General features: G+C 36.0%; 1 protein-coding gene across 1 annotated transcript in view; it reads right to left on the bottom strand.

The window, feature by feature from the left end:
- LOC109062456 (neurogenic locus notch homolog protein 1-like) overlaps positions 1-14,872 on the bottom strand; it is a 44,532-nt gene extending 29,660 nt beyond the window's left edge. Inside the window, exons 1-2 of the mRNA XM_042756743.1 lie at positions 14,537-14,872; positions 12,861-12,933 (exon numbers count right to left, since the gene is read on the bottom strand). Of these exons, the coding sequence (XP_042612677.1) occupies positions 12,861-12,933; positions 14,537-14,594 (131 nt within the window). The 5' untranslated portion in view covers positions 14,595-14,872. The remainder of the gene's footprint in view (positions 1-12,860; positions 12,934-14,536) is intronic.
- Between the last annotated feature and the right edge of the window lie 478 nt (positions 14,873-15,350).

The following is a 15,350-nucleotide window of genomic DNA, read 5'->3' as shown; positions in this document are numbered from 1 at the left end:
TCCAAACAGGGCCCCCCTCAGTGGGTTGGATGTTTTTACTGTGTCTCTCCCAGGATTAGGATGGCCAATAACTTCAACCAAGAAAAGAAAACACAGGGGACTGAGAACCAAGCACGACAAAACCATTAAGTGCACGGTGGGAACTGCACAGTGCTACCTTTCCTCCCATTGTCCTATGGCCACTCCGGCACATTTCTGGAGGTTCGTTTAGGTTTTTATGATTATTACACAAACAACACAAACATCTTACGCATCACCAGCACAACAACAAACTCTAAAGTTCTGTAAGTGTCACAAATCTTGAAGTTGAAGTAGAGTTCAACAGAAGAGAAAAGGTTTCTAGCCTGTGGAAAAGCCAATCATATTTAAAGGGTTTCATTTTCTTCATTGGGGTCCATTTATTAAATTTTTGTGCCAAAAAAACAGATATGACAGGATGGAGGCAGATCTGAAGCTTGCAGTCGACTTAGAAAGGGGCAGAATTTAATAAGCAGACTATATTGCTGTTAACAATAATCAGTGCTGGGTACAGTACTTACAAATTGTAGTTCATTACTGGTTACACATTATAATGAAAATTGTAATTAGTAACCTAATCTATTAGAGTACGCATTTAAAGTTAATTATTCTGTCTACTTATTGATTACTTTCAGATTATTTTTGACCTAATTTGTTTATCACATAGTTTTGAACGGGAATATTGTGAACCATATTAACATAAAAATAGAAAGAGAAAGAAAATATGTTTTATCTTTTATTATCAACAACACTACGTGCATTAAACAGTTTCCCAGACTGGGGTTTGTGAAGGAACAGCAGGGGGTTTGGGAGCTGATGAAATGCAAATGAATTAATCATAAAAATGTAAAAAAGAATGTTCTGCTTAAAAGTCAGAGTTAAAAGATCAGGGACATTCTAACTTTTTTATAATTTCTTATAAATATATATAAGTTTTTTAATAATCTGGCAGAACTGACTTATGACATATCTTAATAGTTCTATCATGATATTGTTATTTTTCTCCAAATCTTTTACATCTTGGTTTTTATAATGTTTTTTTTTTTTGACTAGAGAAGAAGTTGTGGGTTTTCAAAGTAGGTTTCAAACTTTATCAAGCTCTTGTATCTTGCAAACTGAGATCCGATACAGAAAAATTAGGCTGATTTAACCCAGACAACACATCGCTGTGTGCAGTTATGAGCTGGAATAATGCAACGAGGGCCTGTGTCGGCCTTCCAGAAAAGCCTCAGGGAGCAGGTGCGCATGCTAATGAGGGAGCGGCAGCTGCTGATCACAGCGCACCCGACTCCCTACTCACAAACTCCGCTCACACTTTCCCAAAGAGAATAAGAGGGCCGAGGCAGCAGGCAGTTGAATGGTTTGCCCACCACAGAGCAGAGCAGACAGGCTCCATGAGAAGGCCCATTGTTCCTGCCGCCATTCAGAGCGGAGCTGACCGCAGTCTGGGTGCCTCTAACCCTCTGAGTGTGCATTCAGCTGTTAAACCTCCTCTTCTTTCCCCTCCCTTCCATCCTATCCCTCGGTCACCTCTCTATCCCTCTTGTTCTCATCATGGCCTCCCTTTTTAATCTCCCAGCCTCCTCTTCACTTCCTTCCTACTTGGCTGCGCTAGAGCTGTAGTCACACTCCTCCACGTATGCCTTTCACTGCCTCCCGCCTTCTCCTCTCATCTTCAGCAGTTCCTGGTATATCGGGATGATGAGGTCATTTTTGAATCATGCACCTCAGCACTGGACTCCCTTTACTGTTTTTAAAAGTTACAAAGCTTTATGGGTTCTTTAATGGCCTGTGTCAATATCTATTTAACAGTATTTATTTGAAATAGAAATCTTTTGTAACATCTATGTAATGTTTGTAACACATTTTTGCTAAATTTAAGGCATCCTTGCTGAGTAAAACTTAAAAAAATAAAAAAAAAATCTGGATAAGGATTGTTTGCTGCCTGCCCTGACTATTGCTTGTCTTTTAACTACTTCTTAACTACTTTTTGTCAGAATTAAAAGTAACACTTTAGATTAGGGAACACTATTCACTATTAATTGGTTGCTTATTAACATGCATATTACTAGCATACTGGCTGTTTATTAGTACTCACAAAGCACATATTAATGCATGTCCGTATTCTATATCCCTTAACCCTACCCAATACCTCAACATAACTACTACTACAACTACCTTACTAGCTATCAATAAGTAGCAAATTAGGAGTTTAATTAGGGAAAACTCATTAAATGAAGTTAAAGGTGAATATGTGTTCCCTAATCTAGTGTTACCAAATTAAACATCTATCTAGCCCATACTGTATATTATGGAATGAAAAAAAAAACTTTCCAAAAACTTTCAATAGTACACAGCAGTCTGACAAGACTAGCTCACTAAAAGCCCAAATTCTTTAGTTGTTCTTCAATTTAATTTCCCAAAACTAGCCTGGTAGGATTCCATGATGAATGGACCTTTGACTCACAAGCTTTCTCAGAGAAAGAACATGAACCTGGTTTAAGGGATTGTTGCATTGCCTTTGGGGAGGAGCCTGTGGCCTTGCTGGAATGTTACAGTTTGCATAAAAAATTCACCCCATTCTGTGTCCCCATCCCTGACAGCAGTCCTCAATGGAGAGGCCTGGCAGCCGCACTTAACGGCACCCTGCGGAAAATCACACCACCTTTAAAAGTCTACTAGACCTGCCTGTCCTGGCAAACAGTCCCACTTCTGGAGAGTGTAAATACATAGGGCACTTAGTCAGCCTTGGCTCCTGGTAGTAAAGCACACATTGGGGAATTATGGTGAGTACACTGAGGACCTCAGTAGGAAACCCTGCCAGTTTGCTCTTGAACTTGGCAAATGCTTGTCACATTAGCAATCAAGCTACTTAAAGTGGCATAAGGCATTGAGGCTTGGTCTGTTTATTTAGAAGCTTTTAAAGGAATATTCTACATAGACGCATACGTTTATCCACCGAATGTTTTTCTCCTTTGTTTTAACAAACTGAGGGACACATCAATCAAGATAATTATTTTTTTTGGTTGTTAAATTGAATGTATATTATATATATATATTTTTTTTTATTTAATTACTTTATTTTTTTTATTTTATTCTTTATATCAAAATGGCAATGTGTATTTTTATGGTTTGCTTTTTATTTTTGTTGAAGTTGGAGTTTTTTGTTTTTGAATGATTATTTTTTTTTTGTATTTGAAAGAACAAACAAAAAACACAGCAACAAACCCCAACACGGGTATTTATTTATTTTTTTCTGGACTTCTTTTTAATGGTTAAAATAAATTTTCTTAATCAAAAGCATGTCTTATGAATTAAAATAATGAAGCTCAAACAATTTAACATAAATTTATTGATTTAATATAAAATTAATAAATATTAATAAATTTTAATATAAATTTATTAAGTTTTTTAAAAAATATATATGTTTAGGACCCTATCAAATGTTTTATTTTTTCCAACCTTATGTTTTATTGTTGCCAAATTCTGTTTTAGAATGTCTAATTATTTGAAAGCATAAAAACAAGTTTAATTTATTCTTACAAAAGCCTTATGATTTTTTTTGCATAATTCTAAGGCATAAAACATTCATTCATTTTATCTTTTAAGTAATGAAAATTTAATTATTTGAAAAATGTCATTTAATATTACAATTAAAACATTAAATAAATATTGTATGATTATTCCTTAGTATGCCTATACTGAACAATCTATATTTCGCAAGGGTAAGTTTAACCAAACTTTTATTTTGATGGGTTGCCGTGAATACCTTTACATTTCTGTGTGTATATGATATGAGGATAGATTTACAAAAATTAAACCGTCAATTGCTCATGAAGTGACTCTCGGAGCAGCTCTGGAGATGTGGTTCATGTATTTATGTCGTCATGGTGAGACGGCAGACGTTAATATCACAGTAAGCGTCACGCGCGCTTCAGTACAAGTACCAAACCACGTGGCTGCGCCATTCATAAACACAGAGACACGCAGAATTCATATTTAAAAAGTCGTTATGCGGCTTAATATTTACAAATACTAGTGGGAATGTGTTCACAATGTGTGCACACCGGGGCGGTACTCCGCTGTGCGCGATACAGAGAGCGCGACCATGTAACGTAGAGACCGAATTGACATGCATCATGTAAATAAGATCAATAACATAAGTCCATTTAGTTTGTGTAATAAAAGAGCAAGGTATAGACCTGTTCTATCGAAAAGGTAACTTTAAATGATTTCTATTGTGATCTGGCGCTATAGAGAAAATTTAATTAAATAAAATGACCTCGACCTTCAAGGGGGGCGGGGGGTGCCATTGGGGGGGGCGGGCCGCCCCCCTAATATAATGGCAGGGGAATCACTGCAACAGGACCTTGCCACTATTTTGATAACTCCGCCGTCCGATTCCCTTCCGCTCCTTGAGTTCTCTCCACCGCTGGAAAGCTGCTCAGATATTTATGTGGTCCTACCTCTTGCCTGATCATAACCCTTCTTTTTAATGTTTTGCTCCTCCGAAAATGTCCTCTTTTTTTATCTGCCATCTCTCGCTATCTATAGGCTATCTGCTAATATCCGTTCTGTGCACTCACTGAGCGCTCTCTTCTCCCTATCATTACTAGATATGCCCCTTACTGCTGATTGGCTACGAGTTTGTTTTGGGACTCGGTCTGACACTATGGTCAAAAGAGTTTTTAAAAAATTGCTTAGTGCACCTTTAAATGGGAAATTTATTTGGAATCTCTGAGTGAAAATTCTTTCTATTACAATGTTTTCAAAAATGTACAATATTAAAAGTCTATTTAATTTTCACATTTCAAATCTTTCTCAAACTTCTTGTTTTGCTTTGCCTATAAAACACAATCAGTGCATTTCTTCATACTTAACGAGTGCCAGATTTATAATTATGCAGTTACTGCAGTATTCCCCAAATCTTTCTAAACTTACTAAAAAAAATCAGTTTACAAATCTTCATCCTCAAACAGAAAAAGCCCATAAAAATAAATCACAAGTTCTGTAAACAGACCTAGTTTGTGTTTGATTTTGTGACCAGAGAATGACCCTGTACTGTTATTCTACCTTCACTATCCTCTCAGAAATACCTTTGTCCTCTGGAAAGTGATGGGATTCATTCTGTGGCCACCAGTAGCCCATGACAACAGGGTTTTACTAGTGCTGCAATGCTCACCCAGGCCAGACCAGATGTTTTGTTGACACCTGACCCTCAGCCAGATGAAACACAGGGGGTTTCCACCCACTGCGCTCCAATCTGCCATCTGCCATTGAAAGGTCACAAAGTGAAGGAGGTTGTCTCTCACAACAAAAAGTCTAACTTGGAAGCCCTTTCATGGTTGAACTACAGGAAAAATAAGACTGAATACAGTATACTGTAAATATTGACTGTAAAGACATTAAAGTGCCCCTATTATGCCATTTTTTACAGTTCCTAATATTGTTTTGGGAGTCTCCTACAATAGGATTACATGCATGCAAGGTCAAAAAACGCTTTAGTTTTTCTCAAAATATGCATTTAATATAACTTCATTTTAAAGCAATTCAAAGATTCAGTCTCTCTAAAACCCTACTTTCCGTGAGCCTGCTCTGATTGGTCAGATGGCCTAGTCTGTTGTGATTGGTCTACCATATACAGCGCGTTAAAAACGATACGCCTATTTCAATAGTTCTGTATATTGAACACTCGATAGAAAATACAAACATCTATTATTTATCTTACTTATAGGTTGTGATTCAGTGGAGCAGCTGGTCCAAATAAACATGATACTGAGCCATCTTTCAACAGCAAGCGTTTTATGAATTCCACATTGAACTCCCCGAGATTAGAGAAGCAGTCGTCAGTAGAATGCCTTGTTTGAGGGTGGGGTCAAGTTGTTCGCGGCTGGCCAACGTAGAACATAGGCGGGAATTAAGCTAATGTGTTACCCCGTGATGTGTAGCCATCACAGAAGTGGAATTTGAATTACTAATGACTCGTTTAGGCTGTACAGACACGATTCTTTATTTTGGGAGACAATAACTTTATCGTACACTTCCAGCTTTAAAACTTTTCTGATCGTTTACATTCACATACAGCTACATTATACACTGCATGAAAGGCAATATTGGAAATGGCATAATAGGGGCACTTTAAATGAATGTCCAAAACAGCACTGTGTTGTTTGGCCATCATACTATAAGTGTAATTAAAGGATATTTAATACAAGTTAAGCTTTATCAACAGTGTTTGTGCATAATTTTGACTTCATTCCTCATTTATTTTTCCTTCTTTCTTACAAAAAGCAAATATCACAGTTACAGTAAGGCAACTGGAAATGTAGCTAATATTTTTGTTAAAACAGTTACATGAATTCTAGCATAAATGTTTATTATTTAAGCTGATAATTGGGGTGGGAATACTGCTGTGCTGTTCTCTATATAAAGTAATTTTATTTCATTTTAAAAGAACACAAAAGCACCATAAATGTATAATATATAAAGTTAATCTATATAACTCCTTTATTATTAATCTGAAGTTGATCAAATTTTTGCACTATTTAACATAAATTACATACTATAATGTGGAGACATGACAAAGGGGCTGAGGATCCGTGTGCAGGCTTTATTTACAAGAGTTGTCAAAACAGGCCGGGTCTATCAACAGCAAACAGGTATAATCCAGGAAGAGACAAAAGAGTAATCCAAAAGACAAGCAATAGTCAGGGCAGGCAGCAAACAATCATAATCCAGGATAAACAGTCCAGGGCCGGCCCTAGCTCGTTGCCATGCAAAATAGCTATGTTCCAGTTCACAAAATTGGCCTGGGCAGCATTTCACGATAACGATTGATCTTAGCGCTTAAGAGGGTTTTCTACAAGTCATTTTACGAACGTTCATTATTGTTTCATGTGCGTTTCCCAAAAATGCACTTAACACAGTCACACGTAGCCATGTTTTAAGTGCTACTTAGGGATCGCTATTAGTTTGTCATGTGCTAAAATGTCACCTTATAGAATGGCTCATAATTGAAGTAGGCTACACGCTCGTTTATTGAAATGTTAACCTAATGTTGCATTCCAGACAGCTCGAATATAATATAATATAATATAATATAATATAATATAATATAATATAATATAATATAATATAATATAATATAATATAATATAATATAATATAATAATATAGTTTAAGTATGTTTGTAGAGACTTTATTTCCAGGCCCAAGATGGCTGCACGTCAGTAAGTCATTGACAGTTTTTTTTTTTTTTTTTTTATTTTAGTTCATCCCTATTTTTCCCAGTCTTTGAAGCATGTTTCGTACATTACTTCTTTTATTCATTTTTTGTTCAGTCATTTAATTTAGATGTGTATTTGTATTTTTTTGTTTTCTGCCCTTTTTAATTATTTCATTTATAAATTCAAATTTAACTATAATCACACGAATAAAGCACTTGAATAAAGTTAAAGGTGTAATCTGCCGATTGTCCTGCAGGTGACCGCATAAATCTGTCTTCTTATGATGCACTTAGGGCTTTACGATTATTCCAGACCACAGAGAACATGATTTTCAAGTGCTACTTAAGTTACGATGCTTTTGGGAAACAGACCATAATATTAAGATCAGTCGTATGATCGTTTTTACGAACTTCTTAGGCTTACGAAGCTTTTGGGAAACTCAGCCCTGAATGATTCTTTCATAAATCAGACTGATCCGGTTGCAGAGCTTCTCATGTAAACAGCTCACTGAAGGGGAAGATTATCGGTAGCAATTTAAATTTCGGTCTGTTTCTAACACAAAGCTATCATATGACTTCAGAAGACTACACAAGCTGTCTGGACCCTTTTATGATCCATTTATGGTGCTTTTGTGTCCTTTTAGAACCAGTACATTATTTATTAATCATTTTATCTTTAAACTATAATTTAAACTATATTTACTTATTTACTTATATTTTAACAATTCTTCAATATTAAGTTTATTGTAATATTCAATGCCTTGTCTACTTCCATTGTAAGTACCTTACTAATTTTGACTAAAAAAAAAAAATCAACACATTGAAATTACTTTTTTTTTGTTTGTCAGCATTATGCCTCTATTTAAAGGAGCTTAGCTTGTAAGAAACCCAGAACATTCCAACAGGCAATTAGCTAGCATTAGTTGTTTGTGTGATGACAGCATGTAAGATAGTTGTTAGGAAGGTCGTGGCACCACTAGCCTGTTTTGTTCCCTTGGGCAGTGCAACAATAACACAAAATCTACTCTCTTTTAAACCCTAATTTCCTGTCTTTGGGTCTTGTCTGTTCTTTATGAAACAACAGCCCGGGCTCTTGCACTCTCTCTGTAATCACTGGAGGAGACGTGTTCCTCCAGGCCCACATCTGTTAGAGTTCATTATGCCTGTGTTTATTTGTCCCTAGTACTGAAGGACCCTATGGGAATAACAGTTCCACTGAGGGACAGGGAGCAGCCATTAACTGACCCAATACTTTTCTAACAAGTGTTGCTCCTGGTGGTTTTATGAGGCTAGGGACTGGGTTACTGTTTTCAGATGTCCTTCACGGCACTAAGTAGTGATTTTGAGCGGAATGATGCCAGACATTTAACAGGAAGTGGATTTATTTCTTAAAATATCCTCTTCAACCCCTCTGACAATGTGAGAGGAAACTTTCAAACATCTGCCACTGCCAGTGCCAGGGATGAATAGAAAAACCACAGGCATTAGCAGGTATTATGCTGTAAGTAGCAGCCATTGTACACAGTGAATTATTTACCTTGATAAAGATCACTTGTAATGCTGTGTTCCACAGGCAGATGGTTCAGGTCAAAAGCATCAAACAAAAACAACACAAGCCTGGTGTGTTTTGCTGCATTTCTTTCCTTTTTTTTTTTTTTTTTTTTTTTACTTGGCCAGCTGTACATACAGAACACAATCTTGCAATGACAGAATGTACAATCAAAGTTTGCTGAATTAATTCCTGATAGAAATAAGCCAGAATCACATTTCAGCTCGCCAACACAAGCCACTTTGGTCAGTCGAGACATTACACTGTGCCATAAAGCTGCCAAGAATAGGACACACAGCAACGTCATGAAGATATTAGTCCTCTGTAGTGATATCATGAGAGAATACAACTTATCTTCTTTTGGCCCTAGTGTCCATTTCCTGTATCTAAATGCAGTAAAGAGCTCAGAGGAACTCATCTCTAAAAAGCAAACAGAGCTTTTATTGAATACCGCGCAAGCAAGTAGTCATTGTTGATTACTGCATTAGACACATCACACATGGCCCAGGGGGTAGATTACAACCATTTTGGCTGAAATGTACAAACTTGAGATCATAATTATACAGAGGGGTGACACTTTGTACTAATGCAAATGCAAATTAAAATGTATCCTGCATATAATACTAAATATACTAAATCATCATTTGATATCAATCTCAAATTATTATGTCAATAACAAATTATTTTTACTTACAAATTTTATTAACAAATTATTTTACTTTTTAAATAAATTAATAATTGTATCCATGAAGGATGCATTGAATTGAACAACTGATCAGTGATGGTAAAGTCAATTATTATGCTACAAAAGATTTCTACTTCAAATAAATGCTGTTCTTTTTTATACATTAAAGAATCTTGGAAAAAAAGTATTACTGTTTCCAAAAAACTATTAAGAAGCAACCGTTTTAAACATTGCTAATAAGAATTTCAAAATATATTAAAGTAGAAAACTGTTACATTTTAATATTTTACAATATTAGTGTTTTTACTGTATCTTTGGTCAAATAAATGCATTCTTGATAAGCATACGAGCCTCTTTTTTAGATAAATTAATACTTTTTACTGATTTAAACAATGATAATAATAAGAAATGGTTTATTTATATTGTAGTAATATTTCACAATATCACTATTTTCACAGTATCTCAGTATCTTTGATCAAATAAATGCAGACTTGATAAGCATAACCCAGAAGATCCTAGAAATTACACTAGTAACTGCGTAGCAGCATCCTAAAACCCACTCAGAACACCATAGTAACCATTTAGAAACACTCCCTTAGCAACCATGAAGAAAATAATGAAAAAATGTTGGAGAAATGTTACAGCAAGTTTTGAAAAGTCTAGCTGAAAAACAAAGTTACAAATGAGGAGGTTAGAAACATTGTCCATGCTGAGCAACAGTTGACTTCTGTAGTCCATATTTTCAAGGCTGCCGCCCTGACAAGATGTTATAATCCCAAACTACAGACACTAGAACTATGTAACAAACTCCAAGTGTGAAATGAATTATTAAATGAATATATGTTAGTGATGAATTAATACAATGTGTATCCCACCTACATCAGGTTCAAATCTTTATGACTCTACTGGGACCCAATCAGAAGACACTGAGCTCTTTTTGCACATTACATCAACGGCCGCCCATCAAAACATAGGCGGAAGGTCTCAAAGTTCACATCATGTGAACTTCTCCTCATCTCCCTCCAGTCTTGCATCTCTCATCTCCTTGTCGAACACTAATCCTTTTTGTTTCAAATCTGCCATCCCTCATACATACAAGGAATTCAGATTGGAAGCTGGTTTGTATTACTGTCAGTTGGACTTCTGGCCTTGCAAAAGCGTCAAAGATAATGGCTCACTCACTCCTTTACGAGCCTGTCAGAGTGCCAGATATGAGTGTTTGGTATTCCTGGCATGGAATGTCAAGTAGAACGAACACATCTTCCCAAAACAATATAAGACTAGCTGAACAGAACTTGATATAAAATGATCTACCTGCAGTTACACTTCATATGTTTCTATAGAGATTACTTTTAGTGTGGCACATTAAATTACTGCACTGTAATAAAAAAAAATTGTCAATCAATCTAATGTACTTCATATTTTAACTTATTTTAATCAAGTAAAAAATGTAATATGACTGACTCAGTTCAGATTTTTTAAAAAATAAAATAAGCAATAAAATTAAATAAACTTGCACATTTTCACTTTTTATAATGTGTTTTTACTTATTTTCTTGCTTTATCTTTTATCTGGATAAAACAACATGAGCTAAACCTAAAAAAGTGTGTTTTAGGAGCCCATGCACAGATAACATATTTGTCTCTTATGGAACAATTAAATAGTTTTATGTAGGTAAATATTATGTAATACATGTTTAAACATTACTAATAGTATTATTAATTACAAATACTTTTTATATTATTTAAACATGTTACTCAATATGACTGAATCAACTGAACCTACATTGTCATGTTAAAGAACATCTTTTGAAGAATATTTAAACTCTAATGAAGTCAAAAGGGGTTCAAACCCCATTGACTTTCATTTACCAACAAAAACACTGAGACATGTTTCAAAATATCTTCTTTTGTGCTCCACAAAAGAAAAAGTCATACAGGTTTAGAGCAACATGAGGGGGAACAAATAATGGCAGAACTGTATTTGTTGGGAGAAATATCTCTTCAAGGGAATAACTGCACATTTTCACTATTTAGAGTGTGTTGAATAAATGCACAAAGTATGTCACAAAGCATTTGAGGACATTCACAATGGATGCATTTGATTAGAGGGACAGCGTGGCCAAAACTGACCTACGAACTCACTTTTTGCCAAAGTCTGTCAGACATGTTGCAGGACCACCAGTTTGCATTAGTTTCTCCACCAGTTGCATTTGAACAATAGATAAATGGTACTAGACATAGTAATGTGCCATCCTGAGCAGGAGAGCGGCCTCCGTTTGTATCTCCATGTTTAATTAGAGGAGTCTGAGTATGATAGGGCACAATGGTGTCTTTGTGGCCCGACTGAGGCAGGGAGGCTGCCAGACAGAATTAAGATGTGGCCCACCGCCAACGCGGCTCCATGTGCTCGCAGTCCACTGAGGGAGGCCAAAAACAGAGCCGCCACCATCCCGCTTCAAATGAGCCCTGCCAGTGTGCTCCTCCATAGCCACCCTGATAAACTCATTGATAGCCAGAGAAAGACAATGCAACCCTGGCCAAATGCTTGCAACCCAATCCTGCATTCACATCATTGCTGAATTAAAAAGCACAGAAGGCCAAAGAGAGTTAACCCTATTAGAAAATCAACCAACACAATTAGAGTAAAGAAGCAGTCAACCATCCTGTTTGGGTACAGTAGAGAAATGAAAGTTATGTGATGCTATGTGCGCTGAGGCAACCTGTTCGCTCTTGATTTTCCACTGGTGCAATGCTACCAATTATGAAAACATCCAGTCCAATTACACTCTGCTGCCATCTGTCCTTCTAATGTAAATCACAGAGAGTGAATGGGCATTCAAAATAGGACAAAACACCCGCACAGGGGCAGGGCATGCGGGGGGGCCTCAGGCATTCTGGGAAGCTTCAAACAGATTAGTCACACAGAATTAATCTAGACTGGAGAACAATGGTCGCCGAGGTTCTGGCAAACCCCAGCTGTCGTTCCATAAAAGAAAAGTGAAATACGATTTAGGGCTCCGGGTGTCTCCAAGACTTGGGCTGGAGAAGTGGCCCGTACTCACGACCAGCCAGAGGGGGGTGATGCCCTCGACCCTCTTCATCAGAGGCTGTGTATGTCGTTCATTAGCTGAGGCCATGTTCCTCAAGGAGAGAAGCACACTTAGCTTTCATTTGCAAGGTTGGGACTCAAATTGATCACGTGTTCTGGTATGCAACAGTTTGTATATTGCATTGCTGAAAATGTGCAACTTTTGGAACCGGATCACAAAGAAATCTCATATCAGTGATGTATGCAATTCAGAAACATTGTGTTAAATTCCTCCAGGGTATTGACATAGTTCAGAAACAGCAGTTTTATAGGATTGAGTTCTAATAACTTACCTGCATTCTCCTCTCCCATCTGCAGTAGGTTCACATGTACCACCATTTTGGCATTTTTCAGAACATTCCAGGCCTAGAAACACAGGACACAGGGTAATACATTTCTACTGAGTGTTGCGTGATTTGATCTCATCTCAGAACTAATATATATTGCCAAAGGTGGTATGGTACTTAATTTGAAAATACAACAACTGAGATTTTTTTAAATATTAATAATAATATGTATCACACATTCCTAACTTTTCAGTTTGGTTCCAAACTATGCAGAAGTTTGTAAGATACTGAGCAGAACCCAGAAAGAACTCCTAACACCTTAAAGTGATGTTTGTGGACAGAGGGACTTGACAGCACACTGCTGTGAACTTCTTCATTCTGCAGCTGTTCTGGGGAATGTACAATGGCAAGCTCTTTTAACATTTATTCCTTAAAACAAATTAATATCTGTTATGTTACTTTTACTTATTGTCTATACTGGTACTCATATTTAATTACTAGTAAGCAATCCTAGTATATAATATATATATATATATATATATATATATATATATATATATATAGTTTTTTTTTTTTTTTTTTTTTTTTTTTTTCACTAATACCTATTCATTATATGCTATAGTACATTTTACAATACTGACTGTTTATTTCATTAGCCACTAGAACTATTTCTTATTCTAGTAGCTAAATAGTTTTTTTTTTTTTTTTTTTTTTTTTTTTTTTTGGGGGGGGGGGGGGGTTACATTGTCTAATCAGGATTTACTATGAAGATGAAAAAAATACTTGTAATAATTGGATTATACTAATTCTAATAAATAAATTAGCACTAGGGCATCTTAAAAATGCTGCAATTTGAATAGTTACTAGAATAAAAGAGGTACCAGCAACAATTGGAATGTATACTATTCAGAAGTGAATAGATGTGAGTAAAAATGAAATAGGTAGGCTACTTGTCACTATTTGGTAAGTGACGAAAAGCAACAGAAAAAGTATTAATATGTAATGAATAGAATACTTTTGAGAAACTCAACTGTCAGAGTCTGCCACAAGTGGAATACGTATAAATAGTTACTAGAGAAATTGCAGAAGACACTACTCGCTATTAAATTACTTAAAAATAAGCAGGCAACTTGTAACAAAACTAGATACAAGTTGCAAGGAATACAAACGGCTTGCCATAAATGCAGCTACGTTGGGTAGCATCTGACTGCAAAAGTTTTAAAACTTCAGTCTACTTGATTGTATGAACACTAGTGTCGAAACCGCCATGTGCTGTGACTGATTCAAAACCCCATTCTGATGCGTTCAAATAGGAAACGTAGCCAACTTTTAGTGTACTAAAAAGCTAAACATGTATATTTTGATTTGGAATAAAACTAGCGACAAGTTAGCAGTCTCAGTCCAACATAGTTTTCATAAATAATTTGTGATACAGTACAGGTAACAAAGTTAAACTTCAATCTACAGAATATCAAACGATTTATCACGTCTGCTCTTTCTGCCGTTTGAAATACTGACATCAGTGCGCAACAAGTGACTTCTCGGACAAGTTGCTCAATTTCACAATTAATGTCAGAAATAAACTAAGACTATTTATTAGCAATCATGTTAATCATAATGTTAGTGACATTAGAAATTGCGACTGGCGGCTAATTAAGAAAGCATCTTCCAATGAAACGTACCTTGCGTCCAAGTAAGGAGTGATATCAAAAGAATTAGTTTCACGAGGAAAAGATGCATTCCTTCTTATGGATAGTTGTGGGATTCCACGCAGGCTTAACATATATCCAACATTGGTCTGCTCAGGGAAAGGAAATGAATCACGTAAGTATAAAAAATAGATCCAGAAACAGCACTTGGGGCTTGTCCTCGCGCACTCCGGTGCAGCTCGTGCAGTCTCAGCTGAGTGAATGAGATCATGTATTCAAGGCTTCATCCTCCTGCTCTCATCCAGACGCTCCTTCCGCCACAGCACTTCACGAGCTGGAGCCTTAGCTATTCATTTACTTGACAAACTTTCTGAAATGGCAGTGGGAAAAACACGCCTCCTCCTTTCAACTCGGTTGAGGATTTTTAAAGCATGTAAGCGGGAAGATCTCAGCACCAATAGCCTTAGATGCCGTTTAAACTACAGTAGCGTAATATTTAAATCATTATGGAAAGACAACGAATGAAAGAGTTTTACATGGATGTCTTGATCAAAGCCTACACTGCACTTATAGGGGAGCCAATCTGCCAAAATAAAGAAAAATAAATCAATTAAAAAAAAGAGTAATTAATTTTTCACATTATTTGTTTGTTTATTTATTGTCTTATTATTTAAGTAATCTTATTATTATTATTATGGGTGATTTTGTCATTCATATAAACTATTTTTTTTTCTGCTTGTTTTATGGACGGTGCAAAGTAAATGCAGAAAGTTCAATTGCTATTTTTTAAGATAGGCTAACTAATGAAATTTTGACAATTAATATAAAACTCTTACCACAGTAACAT

This window comes from Cyprinus carpio, chromosome A5, assembly GCF_018340385.1.
Source record: "Cyprinus carpio isolate SPL01 chromosome A5, ASM1834038v1, whole genome shotgun sequence".
Lineage (NCBI taxonomy): Eukaryota > Metazoa > Chordata > Actinopteri > Cypriniformes > Cyprinidae > Cyprinus > Cyprinus carpio.
Note: the sequence above shows the minus strand (reverse complement) of the source record. Positions and strands in the feature narration are given on the sequence as shown.